This window comes from Homalodisca vitripennis, chromosome 2, assembly GCF_021130785.1.
Source record: "Homalodisca vitripennis isolate AUS2020 chromosome 2, UT_GWSS_2.1, whole genome shotgun sequence".
NCBI lineage: Eukaryota > Metazoa > Arthropoda > Insecta > Hemiptera > Cicadellidae > Homalodisca > Homalodisca vitripennis.
The window spans coordinates 51,490,230-51,515,099 of NC_060208.1; the positions used below are offsets into that span (position 1 = coordinate 51,490,230).

The 24,870-nt window shown below is 34.8% G+C and overlaps 1 protein-coding gene across 1 annotated transcript; it reads left to right on the top strand.

The window, feature by feature from the left end:
• Window positions 1–1,829: 1,829 nt before the first annotated feature.
• LOC124355623 (evolutionarily conserved signaling intermediate in Toll pathway, mitochondrial) lies at window positions 1,830–11,720 on the top strand. The gene is made up of 5 exons (XM_046806785.1): window positions 1,830–1,958; window positions 8,150–8,351; window positions 8,498–8,505; window positions 9,319–9,526; window positions 11,387–11,720. Exons 1-5 carry the CDS (start codon window positions 1,830–1,832, stop codon window positions 11,686–11,688), a joined length of 849 nt encoding a protein of 282 aa, XP_046662741.1. The 3' UTR covers window positions 11,689–11,720.
• The last annotated feature ends 13,150 nt before the right edge of the window (window positions 11,721–24,870 follow it).

The following is a 24,870-nucleotide window of genomic DNA, read 5'->3' on the forward strand; positions in this document are numbered from 1 at the left end:
ACGTCTTCCCCGTAAACATCTCGAAGTTGACAATAAATTTCAGCCGGCTTCACATTCCTTGTGTTCAAAAATCTTATTACAGAACGAATCTAACAATCGACGGGATCACTAACTGTCATAAAAATGTTAACGTTCAGAGAAAACTGAAGACACAACAACTAAAATGGAGTGAGTCGATAACCAGTGAACAAGGACGACTAGTGCTCTTGTGCGGAACGTCGATTGCAGCGCTACAGTGGCAGTAGAATGAAACGGAACTTACTTTCTGAAGACGCCTCATATAACAATCATTCAATAATGTAGAGGGAAAGCTTACAGCTTTTTTTGTACTGGAAATATTTCTTGTGATAGTGAAGTACCACCCCAGACAATTAAGCCATAATTAATTAATATGGTTTTGAAACAGCCCAAAGTAAGCCTGTCAGAGATTGTCCCTATCAAATTCACCACTAAGGCGCTTCAGAGCAAAAATACTCTGACAGAGTTTTTTTTAGGCCAATAATATGTTGATTGCAACAAAGAGTTGGGTCAAGGGTTAAGCCCAGAAATTTTGGAAAATTGTTATTAGATTTTTCTTTTGTGCCAAATATAAAAGTACTTGTTTTTTCTTCACTTACGACCAATTGATTTGCAGCCAACCAATTTTGAGCTAAATTTGTATTTAATTTTGAATTTTCCAATGCTTGACTGCAACTTAAAAGCTTGTTGATGATAGTGGTATCATCAGCATACAAGACAACCTCCGATGGCACATTCACACGTAGGTCATTTATCATTGCCAGGAAAAGCAATGGTCCAAGGACAGAGCCCTGTGGCACACCACAAGAGGCATCCAGACAAGTGGAATAAAGATTGTTAAAAGTGACATACTGTTTACCATCATGTTTACACTGAAATTACATAAGGTGATCGCAGTAAGGTTTCTTCCCTCAAAGTAATCTAAAACTTCACCAACAAGCTTAATCAATGCATGTGTGTTGACAATCATTTCCTGAAGCCAAATTGATAATTACTCATTAATTGGTTAAGTTCCAAACAATTTACAAATTGTTTACCAATAACAAGTTCTAGAACCTTAGGAAGTATAGGTACGATAGCAATGGACCGATAGTTATTGAAGTCATCTTTTACTCCCTTTTTGTAAATTTGAAAAAATTTTAGTGATTTTTAGAACCTTAGGAAACTTTCTCTGAGTTACAGTATCTTTCAAAAGCCTATTAAAGAAACCATAGTGATCCTCACTATTTCTGCAAGACGTTTGTTTTACTCCCCCCCCCACCCCCCCCCCCCCCCACCCCCCCCCCCCCCCACCCCCCCCCCCCCCCACCCCCCCCCCCCCCCACCCCCCCCCCCCCCCACCCCCCCCCAAAACTGAATTGTATTCTGAAGAAACCAATTGGTTTTATAAACATGCAATTCTTATTATGTTTGTTTCCTAAATCCAATTTAAAAAGCTTTTACACAACTGAAGGGTCGCGAGCAAGAACAATCAGAGTCAATTTTTTCACGAAATCGAGTTTTCAGTGCCATTCGATAGCTTAATAGAAGTAGATTTCTTAATGCTATTACAAACGTGCAAAAACAAGTAGAGTCACTAAGTTTTTCAAAGGGAAAGATATAAGCTAACGGGCAAGAAACATCATAGTCCATGCGGCGGCGCACAATAACAATCAGAGTCAATGTCGCTCCCCTCCACCTCACTCTAACTCAGATTCAGTCAGGTGCTTTGTTGTTTTGTTTCCAAAACATAACCCTACTTTAGTGGATGTGTGAATGTTGTGCGGACAAGTTTTCAAGATTGTTAGATTATTTTACTGTTAGTAAACGCTATGTTGAGTGATATAAGTGGAAGTGAGGGGGAGGAAGGGACTCATGTTGGTTTACAAAATGCAAAGAAAAGGAAGAAAACGGGGAAGATGAGCGACGTGATGAAAAAACTTCGTGCAACTACTCATGAGGTTGGTGATGATTGTCAATGTTCTCGTTACAAGTGTTTTCACGTTGTTTCACCGGAAAACCGACAACGTATCATCAATAACTTTAACGGACTAGGTGATTACAACGCACAAAATCAGTACTTGGGTGGTCTTATATCTGTTGTACCTGTTAAGCAGCGCCGCAACCGAAATTCCCAAGAAGAGGCTAATTTCAATCTTTCTTCTTATTGTTACCGTGTTCGTGCATATGTAGATGATAATTTACAGGACGTTACAGTTTGTTACAAAGCATTCATGTCATTACATGGCATTGGGAACAATCGCGTTCAAACTATAAAGAAACACCTTACTAGTTTTGGAGAGGTCAAGCCAGATGGGCGAGGTAAACATGCAAACAGATCTAATGCTCTGTCCGAAGAAACAAAAGCAAAAGTAATAAGTTTCATTCAATCCCTAAAGGGTAGAAAATCACATTACTCTTTGAAGGACACATCAAAATTATACTTACCTGAAGAGCTCAATAAGTCTAAATTGCATAGAATGTACAATGAAACAAATAAAGATAATACTGTTGGGTTCACTACATTTCGAGACATTTTTGATAGTAAATTCAATATTTCATTCGGGTACCCAAGGAAAGATACGTGCAGTACCTGTGATGTACTTAAAGCAGAAATTTCTGTTTTAGAAGAAAAAATCAATGGAGCGGATGACAAAAAAACTAAAGATACATTATCACAAGATCTAACAAAGAAACAAAAAGAAAAAGAAATTCACCTGGCTAAAGGCACAAAATTTTATTCAATTAAAACTAAGTGCAGGAAGGAAGCAAGAAGAAAAGAAGAATTTGAGGCCGTTACGATGGACTTTCAAAAAAAATTTGCCTACACCAAACATTACAACATCTGACGTATATTATCGACGCCAGCTCAACTTTATATCATTCAATGTCCACGTGTTAAGTGACTCTACATCGTTGTTTTACACATACGACGAAACCGTCGCCAAGAAGGGAGCAGATGATGTTGGTTCAATGCTTGAACATTTTTTTTGACAATGTACTAAGCTTGAATGTGCGACATCTTGTTCTGTTTTGCGACTCGTGTGCAGGACAGAACAAGAATTATACCGTCATAGTACGCTTTTTACATAACACAGTTGTGAACAAGGAACCCGTTTCGATAGTGTGAAAGTATGTGTTTCCCCATAAGAGGTCAATTCGTATATGGAGGGAGACAAAGACATGAGCGTTGTAAACACAAAATCCCTACACAGAGACACCAGATGACTGGAGGGATGTGCTCAGAAAATCGAGGGTGAAACCCTCTCAACCTTTCACAGTAATAAACTGTGAGCACTGATGGTTAATTTTCAAACCTGTACGAAGTACTTTTCTGACAAGCTACGTAAAAAAATGTCCCATCCCAACCGAGACCTATACAGAGTACTCAAGATTGACAAAAATGTAACCAAGATTCATGCTGCACAAGTCTAACTACTTTGGGTAGTTATTTAAAGACTGTCTTAGTTCCTCCAGTGAAAAAAAAGCAAAATTCAAGAAATCCTAACAAAAACAACTCTCCAAAAAGTGCTTAGTAAACAGTACAACGGACCATGGCCTATTTAAAGCGGCAAAAGTGAAAGACCTTTTTACACTTAAAAACAGTTTTTGACAAACCAGGAGTCAAAAGCTTTCCTATGAAGCGTTAGTACCTGACAGTGAATGTTTAGAGGAACCCTCGGACGGCGAGTTTGCAGACTACCCACTCATTGATGAGGCCCAGTGACGGGGAAAACCAATCAAGGTCATGACTCTTTTTTTTAAATATATAACACAACCTTTTATTGTCGTGACTAAAAAATGTTTTACTATATTTGGAATAAACTAAATACTAAATTTGTAACATGTTTGGATAGTTAGTTTTTTAGCTTTAGACCTTTTTAATAGTAGGTAGGCGACGTTAAACTTTAAAAACTGTTTTCTGGCAAACTATGTTCAGTTGACTCTGATTGTTCTTGCCCGCGAGCCCTTCAACTAAATTCCTACGCTAAAGATATTTTGTTTTCATTTAGTTTTGAGGTACAGACCCAAACTACAAGAGCCTGTGGGTCTAATAGCTCTCCTTGTGGAAACCCTAGAAATTGCCAAAACTGTATTCTTGGTTTGTTTGATTTTGAGGAATATGGCTGACGTATATTTGAGAAAGATATTTGTCTCTTGTAATTTGCTTAACATTTTATATGTACACCAACAATTATTTTATAAATGTTGATTAGCACAATGAGGAAAAATTAGATATTAATGGATTATTAATGGAATTTTGTTCCTTTTTATAGAGTCATTTTTTTTTCTAAAAACATGAAAGAGACAAGGTCTCAAATGTCATGTAGCAGTTAAGTTATTTAGAGTATGTCCTAAACAGGCAGGGAACATATCTGTTTCATGTGATCAATGGTGTGTAGTTATATTCATGATGCTGAGAAGACTTACCAACAACTCAACTGCACTATGGTGGTTTCCTTAGCCCTAAAATAAAATCGCATGGAATGGAACATGCTCTGTAAGAAAAACTAAAGCTCATTGTTTAAAGTTAAATAATGAGAATTTTGTTTAATACAGTGTGAGGGCAGACTATCCACCTGTTTGTACAGTGGCTGTACTGAAAAACCTATCTTACCTTTGTTTTAACAAAAAACCCTCCATAATTTCAAACCCTGAAGAATTCAGGAAAATTTGTAAGGCCCAAAAATACCTCAAAATTGTAACCGTTTGTGGGGGAGTAGGGGGTTAATTTTTTTAAAAAGATTTTTTTCAAATGTAAAGGTAGGTTTTGGATAGGCATACCTTTATTTATAAAAGGCTTATATCAAAATCATTTTTGAAAAAAGTTCTAATTTATTTCACTGGCATTGTATACTGGGCTGGAGTCCCAAAATGTCATAGCCTGTACAGTTTCATAGTTTTTTTTATTGTTTACCTTATAAGAAGATTTTTTGCAAAACCAAATTTTCAATACAAGGTCATCAAAGAAGTACTCTTTTAAAAAATGGTCTTGCAGTTGTCACTTATTTCAAGCATATTTCCCAATTTTTTTGAATAGATTCAAATATAAGATATTATTTAACACTTGTAAAACCTTAAGAAATCCAAATAGCCAAGGTATGACTTATACCTATCAATGGCTCTATTAAAAAATTAAAGTTTTTTTTTTTTGGTATTAAATGGTTGAGCAAGAATGGCAACAAAAAATAGTAATTTTCATAATGTTTTGTTGCATTTAGTATACTGTATGAGTTTCTCCTACCTTTTCCTTAGATTATATAAAAATATCTGCCTATTTTGTTTTTAAAACAACTTTCTTTTTCTTGTAATGAGATGTAAACCTGTAAACTAAAAAGTCCAAATTCCTCATCAAAATATAAAACAATTTTATCAATTAGTGACCTGTGATGTATTTGTCTGATAACAAACCAAATAGCAATGCTATGCTATGTTTTAAACCTGTTTTAATTAAACCAAAACACAAGTGTTTGTAACTTGTTCAGAGTTTACCTTCTACCCATACTGACATAGCTTATATTCAACTAATGAACCTATTTTAAACAAGTTTGGGGAAAAATGATGAGAATGAGGTCTTATCAGATTTTATTGTCCTTTTTGTTATGGTCCAGTTTTGAGTGCCGTGTCTGTGTCATACGTGTATTGTCTTCAAATATGCAATTACACTAAGAAGGAAGCCTTTCTCCCATGTTTGAATGGTGTTAGGTGAATGTTTACTAGAAACTACATAGAGCTTGCTTCTACCTCTGTATACGTTCCAATGTTATCCTGGGCTTTGTTTAACATTCACAAATTGTTTTTGAAGGAATTTGCTAGTCGTTTCCCGTAAAAAACCTGGATAATGTACAACCAAAATCACAACAAAAGGGAATTAGCCAACAATCAATACTCAGAATCCTTAAGGACAAGTAAAAATGCAGACCCATCAATCGGATTTCACTTCAATCAAGAAACTGCATGGAGATGACTACCTTCTAGAGAAAAGAAACCTTTGCTTGTAGCGTGCTCCATGATAAAAAGATGCAAACGAAGTACGAAGTATTTTTTTCCCGCAAGACTGTTATGGTGTAGACATAGCAGCCTCTGGAGCAATGGAGAATAACACCCGTTTACATGTAGGTTTGAGAATCCCCCGACTGGATATGAGAGGTAGAACAACTAAAAGTACTGGACTCAAATACTTGGTACAGTATTATTGGTAACCAAATTGTTATGTCTTTTTTGAAGGACACTTGGACGGAAATATGTACATACTTCATCTTCCACTACTTGCCTAATTTATGTATTGATAGACTATTCATGAACAAACTATCCATGGAATTGTGGTTTAATAATGCACGATGGGGTAAAAAAATAAAAAAATACCAGCTCACTACTTTGAAGCGGTGCAACAAACTGGATGAGAAATATCCTCATAAATGGATTGGAGAGGTGGTAACCAGTCCCAACTACCAACCCAGACCCTCGGATTTTAAAACGTGCACAAGGACTACTAACTACTTGTGAGGAAGGTTAAAAGACTTTGGTTTATTGCATTGAGGCCCATGACTCAAAAGGACATGATGCATTGAATCAGGGTAGTTCAATCCATAAACGGAGGAGAGGTCTTAAGAGGCAGTAGAAACCTTCAGCTTCCAGGGTAGAACTCTGTTTGGAAAACAATTGGATTATATTTCGATCATCGTTAAATCAGGTTTAGGTTGAATAACATAAGTCGTTGGTCCTAGAATCCTACACAATTGTAGAATAATAAGTAATGACAAATTAACAGCTTATAATGGAGAAAAAGTTTAATGCTGGTTCCGGGGTTTCAAAACGCTATTAATGCAACAAAACATCACAAAAATTAGTATTTTTTTATACCTTTCCATCAATCGTCCAAGATAAAAGCCAAAATATATATAAACATAACATTTATTATAAAAGTTTCATTCACATCGATGTTTAAATTCTTTAGTCAGAGCTAAAAAAAATATGTGAATATTGTCACAATCAAAACAACAAAATAAAACTCAATGAGAAATAAAAAGTACAAATTAAACACCTTTTTGCCCAAAAAAATTACTGTAAGACCAATAAGAAATATAAATAGGAAAATTAAGTATTTAAGTACTCTTTCCAAACAGAGTAATATGCCCTGTTTTATGAGGTAGCATTTTTCAAGAAATTTTAAAAAAAATTTTTGGAATATTAATTTTTTTATAAATTCTTGCAATTTATTGTAAAGGTTTAATGCAAGAATAATACACACCTGCTCTTAAGGGTTATAACCTATAAACAGTATAATGTAGTATCTGATTCCTTGTATTGTAAGGGTGGAAATACTTGATTTTTATGGAACTCCCCCCCCCCCCACCCCCCCCCCCCCCCACCCCCCCCCCCCCCCACCCCCCCCCCCCCCCACCCCCCCCCCCCCCCACCCCCCCCCCCCCCCACCCCCCCAGGAAATTTGATATTTAATGTAGAGGAAATGACATAAGAAATGACCATGTAGCTTGTATAATATATAACACAAATTTAAGCTACAAAAACTATAGAGAGAAAGAGAAATGTTTATGTCGACTTTTCTACAAAATCAACCCATTGCAATTGTCCTGATGATAGGACTGATAGGAAGCAAAGGACTTAGAAAAAATATATAATCTACTATGCTATATAACACAACTTGTGGCTACAATAGGCTACCCGTCCCAAAAAAAACTGAAATGAGTTGAAACTAGGTGAACAAATTGATCTTATAAATAACTCTACAGTAGAACCTCTCATATCTGACCATGATTGGACTGAGCCATGGTCAGAACAGCCAAAAGTAAAATATCGGGAAGAGCAAAAAATGCCTTTACTAGGTAGGAAAAAACTACATGTATGCAGTGTACTACAATAAGTGAACAACTTTGTTATACTTGTAAATACCAGCATTCGTATGTTGCTGAATACATTTTAAACATTTACAGTTTTTTAATTAAATGAAAACATGAATAAAATCTAAGCGTATGTACAATACCTTAGTTAAAGAATTTAGTAATGGATTTTTGTTTCAATTTTGTCAATATTGACCTTGTGAAAGTGTTCCTCTGTTTTTTTTTGTTTTTTTTATTATTATTAATACATCCATCGGGGTTGCATGTGGATGTTGCTCAATGTATTTCAGCACAATGTCGGAGGCGTCTTTAGCAACAGAATGACTCACTACATTGTCACTTGTGGTTTCCTCTTAATCCAAGTCAATTTCTTCTTCATCGGCTTTGTTGTTCTGCACAATAGCAATGATTTGGTCGTCATTTGCTGTAACTTCCGAAACATCACCTTAAACAAGCCACTCTTCTACATCGGAAGGAGTCGGATGAGGGAAGGTTGGATATGAGAGGTTGTACTGTACTAATTTCATTGACTAGTTTGGTATGCCATTTTCTTTCAATATGGCAGCCATTCAAACTTTACAAAGAACACAACTCTGTTATTTATAAACCTACAGAAAGAAAGCAAATTTGTTGTACAGTTTTGGAGGTATTAATCCTAAATAGATCCAAGAAACTAAATTAATAATATTTGTTATCACACAATCTACATACTTCCAACTGAGCCAAAAGGACTATTTCATTTTAATTTGGTCATGAATTTTTTTAGTTAACTCATTGATTTGTTACTGTGGAACAAAAATTGGAAAATTTTCATTCCTGAATACTCGGGCTTTTTCATAAATAGTACAAGGTTTTGTTGCTCGGTATTTAATTGCTGTTATGTCTCTTGTTGTATTTGTGTGTTGTGTTACAGATTTCCAGGAAATTAAATTTGATGTAGAAAGATACTTCATAGATATAAAGGCATAGGATTATTAACAATTTTAGCTTGATGCAGTCAATTCTTGGAGTTGGTCTAAGTACCACTTTTAGCGCTTCTTCAGCCATGTATACATCTTTGCAGATTAATGTTTAATGAATTCTAAATAAAATAAACAAAAGTTGTCACTCAAAGTTTAGTGATTCAAAATCAAAAGTAAAATGAATTCAAAATCAAGACTACAATATTTGTATCAGAATATTTTTTTTTTTTATTTTGTTACATATGTTCAATTATAATTCCCAAAATTAGAATAATTTTTAACCTGATAAATATTACATGAAATATATTTTTATTCATAGAAGATTGATATTCAAATGAAGTTCAATGAGATGTGTTTTTACAAATTTTCCAAATACCTTGTTCTTTAAAGTCATATTTAATGGATTGTTACCACCAAACACAATGGTACTTTTTAATTTTTTTTTATGTGCAGTACAGTAAAGATATTTTGACTAACTAAAGGATGATGTGTTATAGACAAAGGAAGTGAAAGATTCTATCGACGAGACATGGATAGTTTCCGGACAGAGTCCTTTGCAAAAGGATCTGATAGAGCGACATGATGTGACAGAACCTTTGTTTGTGGAGGGTTCCTTCCGTGTATGGTTGCGCGGCACTTCTGTCAACTACTTCATACTGCGTGCAGATCCTGATCTCACACCCAAACCTGAACAGGACAATGATGGTAGGCTTGCACGAGTTATATTGTGGAAGTGCTTTACTTAACTTTAGAGCTGAAGGACAGTAGCATGTGGATCCTGACCTCACACCAAACCTGAACAGGACAATGATGGTAGGCTTGCACAAGTTACATTGTAGAAGTGCTTTACTTAACTTTAGAGCTGAAGGACATACTGCGTGTGGATCCTGACCTCATACCCGAACCTGAACAGGACCATGATGGTAGGCTAACAGCCATTACTTTTGGCTTTATTTATGCCAAGGCATAGTGAGAGTACTCAGTATGCTTACTCAGTTTAGAGCCATACTGAAGGTGTTAATTCTATTACCGAAATATCCCTCACTCTTAAAAATTCTTCAAGGACCACAGATTTCTGTATGCCTTTATGCTATGAGCATATGCCACTGGCAACTTGTTAAACTACTGAATAATAACTGTCTAGCTATAATATATATATTTAACACTTTCAATGTGGCTTTACACTGAGTGATCTTGAGTACTCTTACTATGCCTTTGTGCCATAAGGTGTCTGGCACAGTCAATATGTTAAAATGTTCAGCTTTGAAATGTTTTCTTTGTAACAGTTATTATCAGCAACTTTTAATTTCCAAAGAGATTTTATTGATTAGCTGTTCTTTTATTTTGGTATTCTTCACACACACTATTACTAAAGGATTTTTACATCATTGTTTCATATAAAAAATATGAACAAAACCTGATTCAGATTCTTTTAAGAAGATTTCAATGAATTTGTGGAATCCAACTTTTTTTTCTTCTACGGTGCACATATTGCCAACTACTTATGCCTTAAGAGCCTACTGCGCATCCTGGAAGTATAAAATGTAGGCTGAACAGTTTATAGTTTTAGCAGTCCTATAATTATTGAAAAAACTGACCAGATCTTCCAGCCTAATGCTGTTTTCCAAAGTGCCAAAGATGGGAATAAATATCTTAAGCTAATAAAGGACAGTCGAAAAGCAAGCTTAGCTGTCCTCATGGCAGCCATCTCATCTCAAAGATATGTTCAGACTACATCCAGTTTGAAATAGCTCTAAAAGGTCAAACACCTGTAAATTCTACAGAAAGTCTTTGTCATGTAAGATGCTGAGGTCAAGTTTTGCAAGTATCAGCACATTTTCATTTCCCACAGTCTTCTACAGCTTTTTCTGCTAGCCTGGAACCAAGGAAACAGACCCATTCTTGATCCTGCCAAGAAAGAAAATAACCTGTTAACTATCCATACCATTTCTGAACGAAATACATACGAATCCAATACCTTCAAAGCTGCCTAGGTGAAATGTGACACTACCAACTCACTGAGGTGGTAAAATTGAGAATAACCATGACAGTCCCTCCTCAGATTAAATATCTCTCATAATACAAATCACTTTCTGGAAAAAAAACAAAATGTTGCTGGAGTTTAGATTCATCCCAGATATAATTCCACATATACTATACAAATCTTGTGTAATGATCTCAGTTGTGTTTTAACCAAAAGTAATAATTTCAACCTTTATAACTTTTAAAGTATGATATTCTATAGAAAATTGTATTTCTGATATTTTATTGTGTGTATAGTGGGTTAGGAATGTCGAGCAATCATCTACAATTGTAAGATAAATTGAATCTTTAGAAGTAAAATTATGTGCGTAGGAATACAAAAACTACCTCCTATGCTCTAAAGTAGCAGATATATTGAAAAAGTTTTATAAAACAAACCAATCTGATAATTATCTCTTGAATACACTCTGTAAGTGTGTTTTATGAGTTTTTTATATTACAGGAGACATTAGAATAGTTTGTTTTTGTCAGTTCCCTGCAATATGAAACATATTTAAATGTGGATTTTTCATCATGTTGCAGACATTAGCAGATTGTCACTGCCACTGTTTGAACCACCAACAGCACAGCAGATCGCTCGAGCGACTGTGGTACATGAGCAGGAGGACAGTGTAATACTTGCGACATGTGCAACAGGCAGTAGTAGCCGTGACAGTTTACTCTCCTGGATCCGATTGCTACAGCGGGACAACCCTCGGCTGGGTGAAATTCCAGTTCTCTTCACCCTGAAGAGCCCCATCGGAACCACGGAACCCTTGAAGGAAATCGAGGGAGACGATCCTGTCCCTGTTGTTATCAATAAGATACCAATAGACAAACCATGATTTGTACAGTAATATACAGTTTTGTTAGACTACCATTGTTTTCTGACTTAACCCCTACTTAGACATCTTGATGACGTAGCCTTTAGGTGGTGTTTTGGCACATTGCTGAATTGTATTTCCAACTAGGTAAACAAGACCAAATTGCTTAGTGTCATAAGTCCAAGGGGCTGCAAGATTGTTTCCTATGAGGACTATTCCAAAATGATGTAGACTTGCACTGTATTAAAATTAAATTCAGCTTATTGAACCTTACACTTTCTCCAACATAATTATAATTTTGTTAATTAATTTACAGCTTTATTTTATTTTCATTTTCTGTAATGTTTTCACTGTCATTCACTTCCACCCAATATATCACTTTGGTGACTTTGTGCATCATTGGCTAAATGACATAACACGGCTTTATTAAGTATACATTTATATTATTTTATTTTGCCAAAGCTGTTTCATACATCTTTTAATGAGGAAAAGAGCCTTAGTCTTTGTACTTATTTCTGAAAGGACCTTTGTGTCTCCCCTACTTATTTGTAACCCTCAAAATCTCAGGCTTTTGCAGAAACCTATGAGATTTGAGAGCTTCTGTTCACTGATGTCTTTTGTTCTCAAAAGATATGTTCCTTGACAATCTTTTTGCATATGGCGTGTTAAACATTTTTTATTACCTGAGCCCTTACTCCAAGTCTTGGATCTAATCTTTTTCCAAACATTTACTAGAGCTTTACTTTAGGAGACAGCTACATTTCAGCCCAGGCTACCAAAAGGCTTTCTGATCTAATTTTGGCAAGTGTTTTCTGTTTCATTCCCAGAAATGCCTTTATGGTCCAGCACCCAGTCTAGTACAACTTTGTTTATCTTTGCCAGTTCCGTTAGTGCATTCTTGCATTCCCATACTATCTTTAAGTCAAAGGAGTAGGCTTCAAGAGTACCTTTGTGTAAACCTTCTAGCACATGTTTCAATTGCCATGATTTCTGTTTGGAAGATCGTACATACATATATCTCTAAAGCAATTGTCAATTTGGCTCCTGGCCCATATATTCCAAACCATGCCCTGAAGTCTACGTGTAGGCCATCAGGGTAAAATTTCAGTATACATTTAGTAAGGTAGTGCTCTTTTGTATTTAATTTATCTCTACGTTCTATGTAAAGGAGATATGGTTTATCCTTACCATGTACTCAAACACATGTAAATTATCATTTCAGCCTTAGGAAATTCTTGTATTATTGCCTTCTGAGTAGGAAGTAGGCTTAATCACCTTTCTACTCTTCTTAGCACTTAATGTGACTGTTTTCTTCAACTCTTGCCTCAGTGGAATGTATCCCAGTACCACTGGAAGTGCCAAAGTTGGACGAGAGCTCATTCCCCTAGTGATGCTAGCCTTTGGAGACTGTAGTCTTTTGGATTTTGTATTTTGTTCTACTTACGGTCACTACACAACAGCTGCATATGCAACCATTGATTTTATAATGGTTTCATATATCCAATATATCATCTTGGATCTTAGTCCCCATTTATATCCAAAGTCTTGCAAGAACAAATGTCTTGCTTTGGATAAAATGTCTTCAATAAAGATTCCATGTAAGCCTTTTTGTTTAAAACTACTCCTAGATATTTTACTACTTCAGAATACATTATTCTAGTACCTTCCAGAACAGGTCGAGCTAATTCAAAATTCATTTTTCTCACGATGGTTATTATATATGTTTTTTATAGGTTAATTTTCAGACCCTCTCCATAACCAGGGCCTAGTATCAAGGGCTGCACCATTTTGCCTGCCGGCGTGACCCCCTGGTCACGTGACCGCATACGTCACGAACCTGACGTCTGCCGCGTTTACCCGCTTGCCACTATGGGAGCGTTATGGTTTACACGCTATTACACATCAGTAGAATAATATAATTAAGGACATCCTTATATATTCTTAAACTGTGTGATCTGCTGAAACTAGCAGTATAAATATATTTCAGTTTATATCGATTTGAAAATTGTACAACCACAAAAAGGCGTGTTTGAACTCCGAAATGCAATACATTGAAAGTTTATATAAGCGTTATTTTTTGGTTAAAAACAAACTTTTAGCGGCAAAGTTGTAGTAAATTAGTTTATCTATAAGTTTCATTGGAAAAATTGGAATAAAATATTATTAATATTCCCTTAGGCTTTTCTATACAAATGAATAATAGAATAATTTTAGAAAGAAATAATATCCGTCGAATCTACTTTTTTCAATTTGCACATATCTTATTGGTTAATAACTATTTAAATAATTTTATGGATATGTTTGAAAATATTTTGTGACTTTCCTAGGCAATGTAAATGTCTAGTAGAACCAATGACGAAAAGATTGCAAGTCCAAATAAAATTAGTTTGTTCATTTTACAGCATTATTTGTTTACTGTTTTGTTTAAGACGTCAATACCTAAAACTACAATTATGCATGTTAATAGATTGATACCACTTAATAGTTACAGCACTCTTTTATCTAGTTCAACACTATTCTTCAGTCTTTTTTTGATTGAATCCACTTCTTAGCTTTTTTAAGCTGTTTCCTCTTGCATTCCAAGTTACTATTAACGTTCCTTAATCTAATAAAAGTTCTCACTCTGGCATACACGTGTATGGCTTGCTTGCAAACATTAGGGAACTTTTCAGTTAAAATACTCTTCAGATTGGCTATAACATGGTTTTGTATTGAAAAAAAAAAATTCCTTCTCCGTGGAACCATCGCCTAAGGGTACTTGCTGATGGTAGAGGAAACTCCATTTTCTCCTTCCAAAAATCATAATATTTACGAGACATAGCCCTTATCATAACTGCCCGCGATAAATCCTCACTGGATCATCTAGTTATTTTGCCCTTTCCTTATAATTGCTTAATCTGCTGGGGAGACAAAAATTTAGAATCATAATCTGTGACTTTAGAATTTTGTTCATACCTGATTTTGTAATAAGAAAGTTTTGTCCTCAGGGTTTTGACAGTTTTTGCATGCCTTCTTAAGGTTTTAGAATGTATTTTCCTTTTTTTCGCAATGGATTTATACAATATATCATGCTCTCTTCTCAGATTAGTTCGTTTTTGTTCTAAAACATCAATGGAAGATTTCAGATTGTTGTTTTCTTCTAACAGATTCTCGCATTTTTCGCAAACAGAACTCGGTTGTACGAGGTTACTTTCGTCTAATCGGTTTGTATTTAGCGGCTCAATTCGAGGTTTTTTTGGACTTAAACTGTCTAATCGTTCAATTGCGTTTTACGAACACGTCGTTTTTCTATCCGTTCATTGCGTACATCGTCATCGTCATTACTGATAGTGGGAAGTTTTATTGACGGAACAACAAAGGGCTTTAATAACAATTTCTGAGGCAGCCCTAATAAGCGATTTTTCATGTCATCAATGTAGTCAGATGGTGCAAAATGATCACTACACACATAGGCATACTTACAATTTACCGCGTCTCCTCTTTTACACATTGATAACCAAAATTTACAAGTCTCACTGTCTTTTGGAAACTTATGGTGCACTACTCGCTGTTCACTTCCTTTAGTCTTTTTAGAGTTATTTGGACAAGTAGCCACAGCACAACAACTCACTTTGACACTGCATAAATAAACTAAATCCACATCAAATCACTGAGGATCAACCTCAATTAAATCACTTCGCCATGTGCAGCAGCGTATAAACGACAGTGCGCCAATGTAACACATGTTCAACGCCAACACGGCCAGTCCCTGCAAGTTGCAACGCGGTGCAGGCTCGGTGGCGGTATCTGGCCTGATCAGACCAGCGACGTCACGGCACCCCCCTCCCACCAGTCCGCCTGCCGTGGCGGCACCGCGCTGAGATCAAAGAAATGGCTCAGCCCTTGATACTAGGCCCTGCTCCGTAACACCAGTTGCTAATAAATTTAAGTCCTGAGTGAGGCATTCTAACTTATCCTTATTCCTTCCACTGACCATAAGCACTAGGTCGTCAGCATAACATTGTAGTTTTATACCCCTCTCTTCTACTTCAGTCATTCACCACCAACTGAGAATGATAAAAGGAGATACAGTACCCCTTCTAGGAGGCATCCTTTCCGGACCTTAATTGTGGCGGATTCCTCTCTGACCTTTGCTCTTACTTGAAGACTTTTTAAGAGGTCTACAATCCATTTGACAGCATCTGGGAAACTCCAATCCCTACCAGAGTTGCCTCCTTGGATTTGTATGCTAACTCTTAAAAGCAACTTCTATGTCCTTAAAGACACTAACTACGACTTCCTTTTCCACTTCCTCCACTAAGCTGTGGAGAGCAGTAATGGTTGACTTGCCTTCAACATAAGCATGTTAAAATTTACAGAGCAGGCATACCAACAAGGTTCAAACCTTATGAGTCTATTTATTATGTTTTCCCTATGAAGTAGGTTAGGCTGGTCAACCTGTATGACAAGTTGAGACAATTCTACCTTTTTTTAATAGATTCAATATTGAAAAAATTCAATATTGAATCTTAAAAAAATTCAATAGATTCAATATTCAATTTTTCAATAGACAATTCTACCTCCAATTCCTTCGAAAAAATCCAAAACTTCTGTTCCTAAAAAGAATTATTAGGTTATATAAGAAAAAAAATCCAACCCATATTATATTAAGGCCATAAAGACTCCATCCAGCCTGTGATTTGAAGAGCTTAAAGAAAGTAACAGCCCATTTAATCCTTTCACCTGAAAAGGTTTTCGTGATTGCTGTCTGGACGTAGCAACCTCTCAACTGGACCTCTTCCCTGCCAGAGAATAAGAATTATCATCTTAAGGAGAAAGTCCACCCTTGAAAATGCCTCTCCAGTAGCAATTCTAAATATTTTTCTTTTTCCTGCTCTTATTTAGGTAACTGTTTTACCTTTATCAATTACCCCAAAGGGTTAGAGTAGTCGATTTTGAGTTCTTTTAGTCTGGTAGCCTCTGGTAAGCAGTAAATATTTTTACAAAGATTCTTTTTTGTTATATTCATTTAGGTCATTCTCATATAGGCACCAATCCCCTGTCCTTCTTGCCTGTTTGAAGAGTTTCCTTATTTTTCCTTTTTTTCTAGCCTATGTGTCCACCAAGACACGTCTTTGCCAAGCCTATTGCTTATAAAGAGGCATTATTTCTCAGAGGTCTGTTATGGCATTTTTTACCATTTGGGTTGACCTTTCCAGGTCCATCTCATTTTTCTGAGAGATCTATATTTAGTGCACTCCCTGTATCGCCTCCAGTTAGTATATTAAGAAACCTTTTACGTCATATTTGCCTCTACCAACTCTATGTCAAACCTAACAAACTGTTGCACATTAGGAAAAACGGCTATTCAGGAGACCAAAATACAATGGTGCTTAGAAACACTTACTTTAATGATAAAAATTGATTTATTAGAACAGATATGCACAACAAAATTACTTCTGAACTAAATTTAAACTTTAACATTTCATTATACCATAGTTTACATAACATACGCCACACGAAATGCCATATTAATGAGAGAGAGAAGCACTTTGTAGCATTTAATATGTTATATTTTACAAAATTACTATATCACACATCAATAAGTATGTATATATGTATACTTTACAGAAAAATACAGTTTCTATCTAATCTTGTGGTGGAATTGGCTTCAGGTTAAATTGTAAACTTATTATACACAAGGAATGTCTTATGTTGATAGCTGACTTTCTTTTCTGCTGATTTATTGCTTTGAGGAATAAATATGTGTTATATGAGTATAAAGATTACTCTAAATTGGTTCAAAACAATTTGTATTTATCTCTATATTTGTAATAAAATGTGTAACCAAGTAAATAACAAAACATTTGTAAGTGTAAAATTAAACTACACTTTTAATTTTGTTAAGTTTTAGCGCTTGAAATTTCACGCACTATCCTTATTTTGTATCAAAGCGAGATTTTATTAGACAGGTCTTGTAAATTTAAAAAATCCCACCATTATTTTTTTCTCTTATTTATTACTAGCTGTTGCCCGCGGCTTCTCACGCAATCTTAGAACCAACGTCCTATAACGACTTGGATTGTAGATATTAATATTTAGACATCCAAGACGATATGAAATATTTTTTGATTAGTAAGCTAGATTTTATTAGACAGGTCTTGTAAATTTTAAAAAATCCCACCATTATTTGTTTTTCTCTTATTTATTACTAGCTGTTACCCGCGGCTTCGCACGCAATCTTAGAACCAACGTACTATAACTACTTGGATTGTAGTTATTAATATTTTAGACATATTTATAGGATAGAAATATTTTTAGGATTAATATTTAGACATCCAAGACGATATATTTTAGCTTACTAATCAAAAAATATTTTGATTAGTAAGCTCCGAGTGAATATTGAGTAAAATTTGTTACTAGATTTTTAAACTATTAAATATTATCTGGTTTGTCTTAAATAAAAATCACAGTTCTAAATTAAAATAATGGATTTATTTTAAACTGACAATTCAGAATTTTCATCACTCTATTTTCCACAAAGAATTGACAAACCGTTTAGTAAATTTAAAAGTTCCTTTGGCAAGAAATAAAAATATTAATTAAATATATCAAACTAAAATCAGAGCTCTCTTCTAAAATAAAATAATAAAGTTTTAAAATGAAAATCAAATACGACTTGAAAATAATTAAAATAAAAATGTTCACTTCTAAGTTCACTCACAATTCAAAAATAAAAATTTAAATTTCTCTTTCCACTAGTTGAACCTTAACTTTCAAGTCTCTGCAATTCAGATTACAACTCTCTCAAGCAATTATCAAAGTTCAATTAATTAACAATTCACAATAAAAAAAGTTCCAATTAAATATTAATAAATTACTAAATTTCCAAATTTTAAATAAGTTAATTCACTTTTCTAGCAAGTTTGAACCAAATATAACTTGTATGATTCTATTATGCTCTATTGTTCATCGAGAATGAATTATGCAGATTGCTCTGTAGTTTCTATGAATTTAATTTTTGCTATAAAAAAGACAACAAAATTAATTTAATATCAGATCTGGCAGAATATTTCAATATTACGTACAATAAATTTGGTGCTTACCTCAAAATCCCTCGCGGAAAAAAATTAATTAACTTAATTCGCGAAAATTACCAAAAGAAGGGCGAAAATTATGAGATGGCGCTTATATACTTCCCCTTCCAAGCAAATCTGATGGACATCCGCGGTGTTCTCTCATTGGTCCAGCTGTATCAAACAAGGAGAACAATAGCCGTAACAAGACAGGTTCTGATCAATTCAAGGCAGTGAACCGCCTTCCTAACAATTTAAAACTACCAGTGCTAACGTGCCAAAGGATTACATATTCGTTTTTATCCTAACTTCTCACAATCTAATTTAAAATTAAATCCCAATATTTCGTTCCCAAAATTTTAATTTAATTTAAGTTTTAATTAAAAAAAAATAAACCAATGTAGCTTTAAAAACGCTACAAGTCCTTATATTACTTAGTAAAAGCAATTATGATGTAATATGATGGGAGTCCTATAAAAATTTTAAAATGTAAGTTGGCATACATCAGGTAGATATTATTTAAGTTCCTGGTAAATAGTATCAGAGTTTAACTTAATTATTACATCGTGTTTGGCACGTGTAGGAGCATTTCTGGTTCTAATTAATTATATACATAACGTCACAGCTTAATCTGCCTTGTCATCCCGATCAAGAAAACACAAATCTCAGATCACACAGGTCTCGGAACCTTACTTCGGTCAAAAAGCGTATATTTCCAGTCCTTGTCATATATTTAAGGTCTAAGATATTTCCAGTACTATAGTAGAGCCGTGTTGTTCTGACGAAGAAGAAATGTATGTATATACTTACGTAGGACCGAGATGCCTACTTAAGACCATTTAAATTCACTTACCTACTATGTCACAGTTTAGCTTGCCATATTGCCTCGATCAAATTTTATATACGTTCAATTATCTAGTTCTCGGAAATCTACTTTGGTCAAAATCGTGTTGTCATAGTTGGGTTTACCTTGGAAGAAAATACACATATAAGTAGGACTGAAAAGCCTATTACGACCTAGGGGAGAGTCCTACCTACTTACTATGTACTTTCGGTATAAGAGGGAAATTCTTGTTAAGGTTTTGAAACTTTCCTAAATAATCGTTATTAAAGTTTTGCGTTACACTTGTTTTTTGGACTGTAGCCAGGGAATCAATGAACCGTTGAGGCATGTTAGTATTCATTTCTCTGTTTTTCCATTAGCCATTGTTAAAATGTAATATCATAATGTCAAGGAAGCCCGCCAGTTTAAATTAACTTATGTGAAAACATTCATAACTTTGTTCATTAAGGTTAGTTTTATAGCAGTATTTAATCCATTAGATGATTTTAATTCGTCAGACTGGCGCAATCTGGAGTAAAATTTATATATTAATGTTTTATTTACTATCTGCCTTACACTACCGATCAAGCACTGTTTACTTATTATTGATAAAATTCAAATGTAAACAGATGTTTCAGAAAGTTTGTCGAACTATAGCAGTCAACAGCTGTCAAAGTACGTTTCGTTTTTATCATAACATTCAAATGTAAACAAACTAATTTTTCAATTTGAATTCGACTTTATTTGGTGAAATGAATGTGTTATGGGTGGTAAAAAGCACTCTAAATGTTAATTCAAATCAAAAGCTATACCTGTTCTAAATTTCAGCACAATACGTATAGCAGTTTCAGTGTGATTCGAGGACAAACCTCAAAACATCTAAACATTCAAACTTTAATTTATAATATTAGTAGGACTACTTATGGTGATATCCGTAGCTTTAACCCTCCGGCTGGCAACGTCGTAAATTACGACTCATTTTTTCCCGCCGTGAACTGGCAGAGTCGTAATATACGACTCATTAAACATCGTCTACTAATTACGTCATAGTTCCGATAATTACCGCTTGAATCGCATAAAAGTTATATCACTTTAATCACAAGATCCCAAGCCTTCTAATAATGTATTCACTTTTATATATATATGAATATTTGTTATTTTACTGGCCGCTAAAAGCTCCCGACTATTTCCGCGTGACGCGACTCGGCAACTGTTAGTGCTTGTATATAGTCTTGTTTCTTTCAATTGTAATTTCATTTGTAAATAAAAGTGTTTATAACTATGTATTTTCTTTTTGTGCATAAGTAAGTGAACATTATGCATATTTTAGATTTTTAAATAAAATTAATTTTGAGTTTTTTTTAATGGCTTAATATAAAAAAGTGTTTTTTGAAAAAAAAAAAAAAGTTTTGAGTTCTGACAATCAAACATCCACCATTATTTAGTCAAGTCAAATTATAATTATGTTTATATTGTACAACATATTCTGCAGAGTAATTTGTTGTATACAGATTTTTTGTTTTCTCCAATAATTAATTGTACAGGATAAAAAATTAAAAACTCTGCACGAAGCTTCAAAACAGGGTGCCAGTCAAGGCTCAAATGCGCGCCAGCCGGAGGGTTAAATATACAAAATGGTGGCTAGTGGATAACAAGACATTTGTTGACCTATGTTCATATGACATTTTTTTGTTTAAAATAATGTGTACTGTCACCCACGGAATTTTGTGAACCCTCTGTATAATTAGCAGTAGTATTATATTTGAAACATATATATTTTTTCAGTGTTAGTAATTGCTTACAAATTTTTGTATTTTAAAATGTTACATAAGGATTAGAATTAGGTTCCTGCGATAAACCTACTTCCCAAGATGTCAGTAGCGCTCTTAGCATGGTGGAGGTTTATCTGAATGAGGCGTATACTTACGCCTTTTTACTACCCTCCCCCAGGTAGTCCATCTTTTTGGAGTGTTTGGGAACAGTTTCCTCGTTTTTCTCCTGGCCGGAACCGATGTACCTTTTAGGGTGTGTATCTTCTTCAGGAAAAAGGTTCCCATTTCTAATCCCTGTTTTGTGAACTTTCGTCCACTTTTGAGAGCTGCTAGAGTTCTTTTGTTTAGTTTGGATTTTTTTTATTCATTTGTACTCATTGTATTTCCACGAGTAGCGGAGATCTAAAGGTCACCCCAAGCAGTGGCCCGCTTTCCTTGGGGAAGGCTATATTTAAACTGGAGTTCACAAGGTATCCAGAGTTCGCTTATTAAAGAACAAGCTCTCCATTGGCCACGCAGCCTTCGGCATATGCTGTTCCGCCTTGGATTGGAGAGACATACGACAAGTTTGTTGTAGTAAAGTATAGTAGAAGTTAGATTTCTGGGAGAACATTTTCCCGAAAGCTGAGGGTAGACTGAAACGAAATAAGAGCGTGATAGATTATAGAAAAGAAGCCAGCCAGTTAAGCTCAGCCTGATCGGAAGACAAGAACTAGAAGAAGATAGAATATGGCTATGATTGTGCTTCGGGGACGCACTGACTTCAATCATGTGTTGGGGTATGAAGACTCCGCCACTTCGCGCCCATATAATTAATCTTGCACTTCGAGTTTATGAGATCTTTTGGAATACATCAACATTATTAATATAAAGCAATTAGACTAAAGAATGTTGAATTTTGCTCCAGTTCAATTTTTTTCTTGGCACAGCGTCTGGAATATTACGCTGTCACAATCTTGACTTCTGAAATCTGGACAGACATGTTTGTCTGTAGAGATCCAGAGTCGGTGACGAAGACGCTCGAAACCTTTTTACAACGTTTCGACATAAGAGACACCTAGACTACAAAATGTAGTATAATCTAGGTGAAGATGTATTATCATTGTCTCATCAGGTTTTAGACACGATCTCTAAACACGATGGAGCTATTGAGTTTTCTACACATAACAGCTATGGTGGGAAGAAAGAGTTGATTCAATGTGAATATTATTTAGTCCAAGTTCAACTACCTCTTAGTGCAGCGTCTGCCTGAGTTATATTCTTCAGATGAACATGACACCAGTTCCAGGAGTCGTCTATGACAGCGTCAGATTCCAGACGCTGCTCTAAGAAAAAGGTGTACTGGAGCTAAACATAACTTTTACATTGAATAAATCCTTCTCACGAGCTACGTTATGTGAAGACCAATGAATTGTGTTCATTTCCATTACATATGTCTAGCGTGCAGTGGCTAACAATGTAGGAGTTTATTATAGCAATCTGGTATATGCCGTCCATTATTAGAACAGAAAGTATCTTTGTAAGAGTATTGGACATCTTCAAAATAATTTCCAGTTAGTAGAATTACTGTGCTTGCATTTCTCTATTCTGTATCTTGTTTAGTGGGCCTACTTGTTCATTATGAGCCAATTTCAAGTTACTTGTAGATTTATGATTGCATCCTTGCCCTTTGCTTTACATACTGTAAACAACACTTCTCCGCCCATAGGTGCATTAAGGGAGGAGGTTTAGGAGAGATGTGATACAAATACTTAAGCTGTATTTAAACTTATTTTAAACGAAAAATATGCCCGTAATTCAAAATTTAACACATTTCAGTTTTATTTATTTTTTATTTGTTTTGATAATGTAACTATACCAACAAATAGACAGTCTATCACAAGGTTTGTGTTGGATCTTTCGTAGAAAGACGATTTATTATACAACCTTTAAGGAGATAACAATAATGCACTCTTGCTAAGCTTCGATCGAAATAGACATCGTTTAAGGGCAATCAATGAATGCCACCGGCTATCTCATTGAACGGTTGATTTTTAGTTCCTTTATCATAGTTCCTTAATAGTTCTAAAAGCTTACGTTGTTGATGCTAATCGTGTATTGTTGACTTTTGTTAATAATCAGTGCCGATAGTGGTGGTAGTAGTACATTTCTGATTGTAGTATAAGTATTTGAAGCCAGTTTATTTCTTATAAAGTTATTAAATTGCACATGCTATTACTGTATTGTTACGCTTTTCGGTATTGTTTACATCACAATAACGCGCGTGCACGACACCTGTTTAAAAACGTATACAAATAAATTCAATGTTTAGCAGAAAATTTTATCCTAGTCAATCTACGTATAAAAATAAAATTACTAACTTTTAACCACTTGACACCGAATTTCCGATTATATCGGTTTCCATCGGCAATACTTCGTTTATATTGATTTTATAAAATATTCACAAAAATCAAGGTCAAGGCATAGTAAGAATATATTGTGGTCTTTCAAATTAATATTTGACTGAATGTTCGTATATTCTATGTGTAAATTCATTCACTTCAGTGTGTACATTCATGGACGAAAAGTAATTGGCAAATTAGTTACCAATTATTTTAAAAATAATTACAATTATTATTTACTGAGCGTTTAGCAAATCCTCTACCGTTGTTGCTGATGAACGAAATTTGCTTTCTGTATGCCTGTACTTCGATAACTGTCGAACGAGTTGTCTCAAAGGGTTGACATTTTTAGTGGATCTTTACTTCAACTACCTTTATGGCAGTATTGAATATGATCGATTGGGGGGTCCGATCTATCTCTGTAAAAAAGTGACACTGTCTAACGTCTTATGGGTAACTCTGTTGGCAACGAAAGAAACACAGGATAAACAAATTGGTAGTCAATCAAAATATATTTTACGGGTTAATCGTGTGATTATTGTAGTAAATTATCAAACAAATGCTAAGACCATTTTCTTGGATTCCTTTGCTTTTATACAAAGCTTGAACATGTTAGCGTAACCTGCGATGCCATCCGCATAGCAAGTAAAATTACTGATTTGTTGACTGATGTTATTGATAAACATCGGACATTTAAATCTCAAGTATAGCAGTTTAAAAGTATAATAAACAACTGCTATAAACTCACTTTCTTGCTGTCTACCTGTTAGTTGCAATATTTTTTATTGATTTAACTTAACTATGAAAAGGTCTAGAGTCTTGAAATTGTGAACATAGCTGTACATGACGAGTTACTGCATATGCCTAGAATAATGTCATTACACACATTTTGCAGACGCAAGAGAATTCTGTTTGTGTCCAATTGTGTGTAGAATGTATACAAGGGAGTGTTATAATAAATGTATTGATAGTAAAATACAGGGGTTTGCCACAGAGACGTATAAATTTAAAATTAATTTTTTGTTTGGTTTTGTTTGGTGATGGAGGGTTTGTGAAGGAAACAGGATTTTTCCGATCATTTGCTACCGTTTAGTGATATAAAATTTGGTGTTACTGATGTTTTGTATCACTAAACGATGGCAAATGTCCGGAAAAATCCTTTCCTCCCAGTT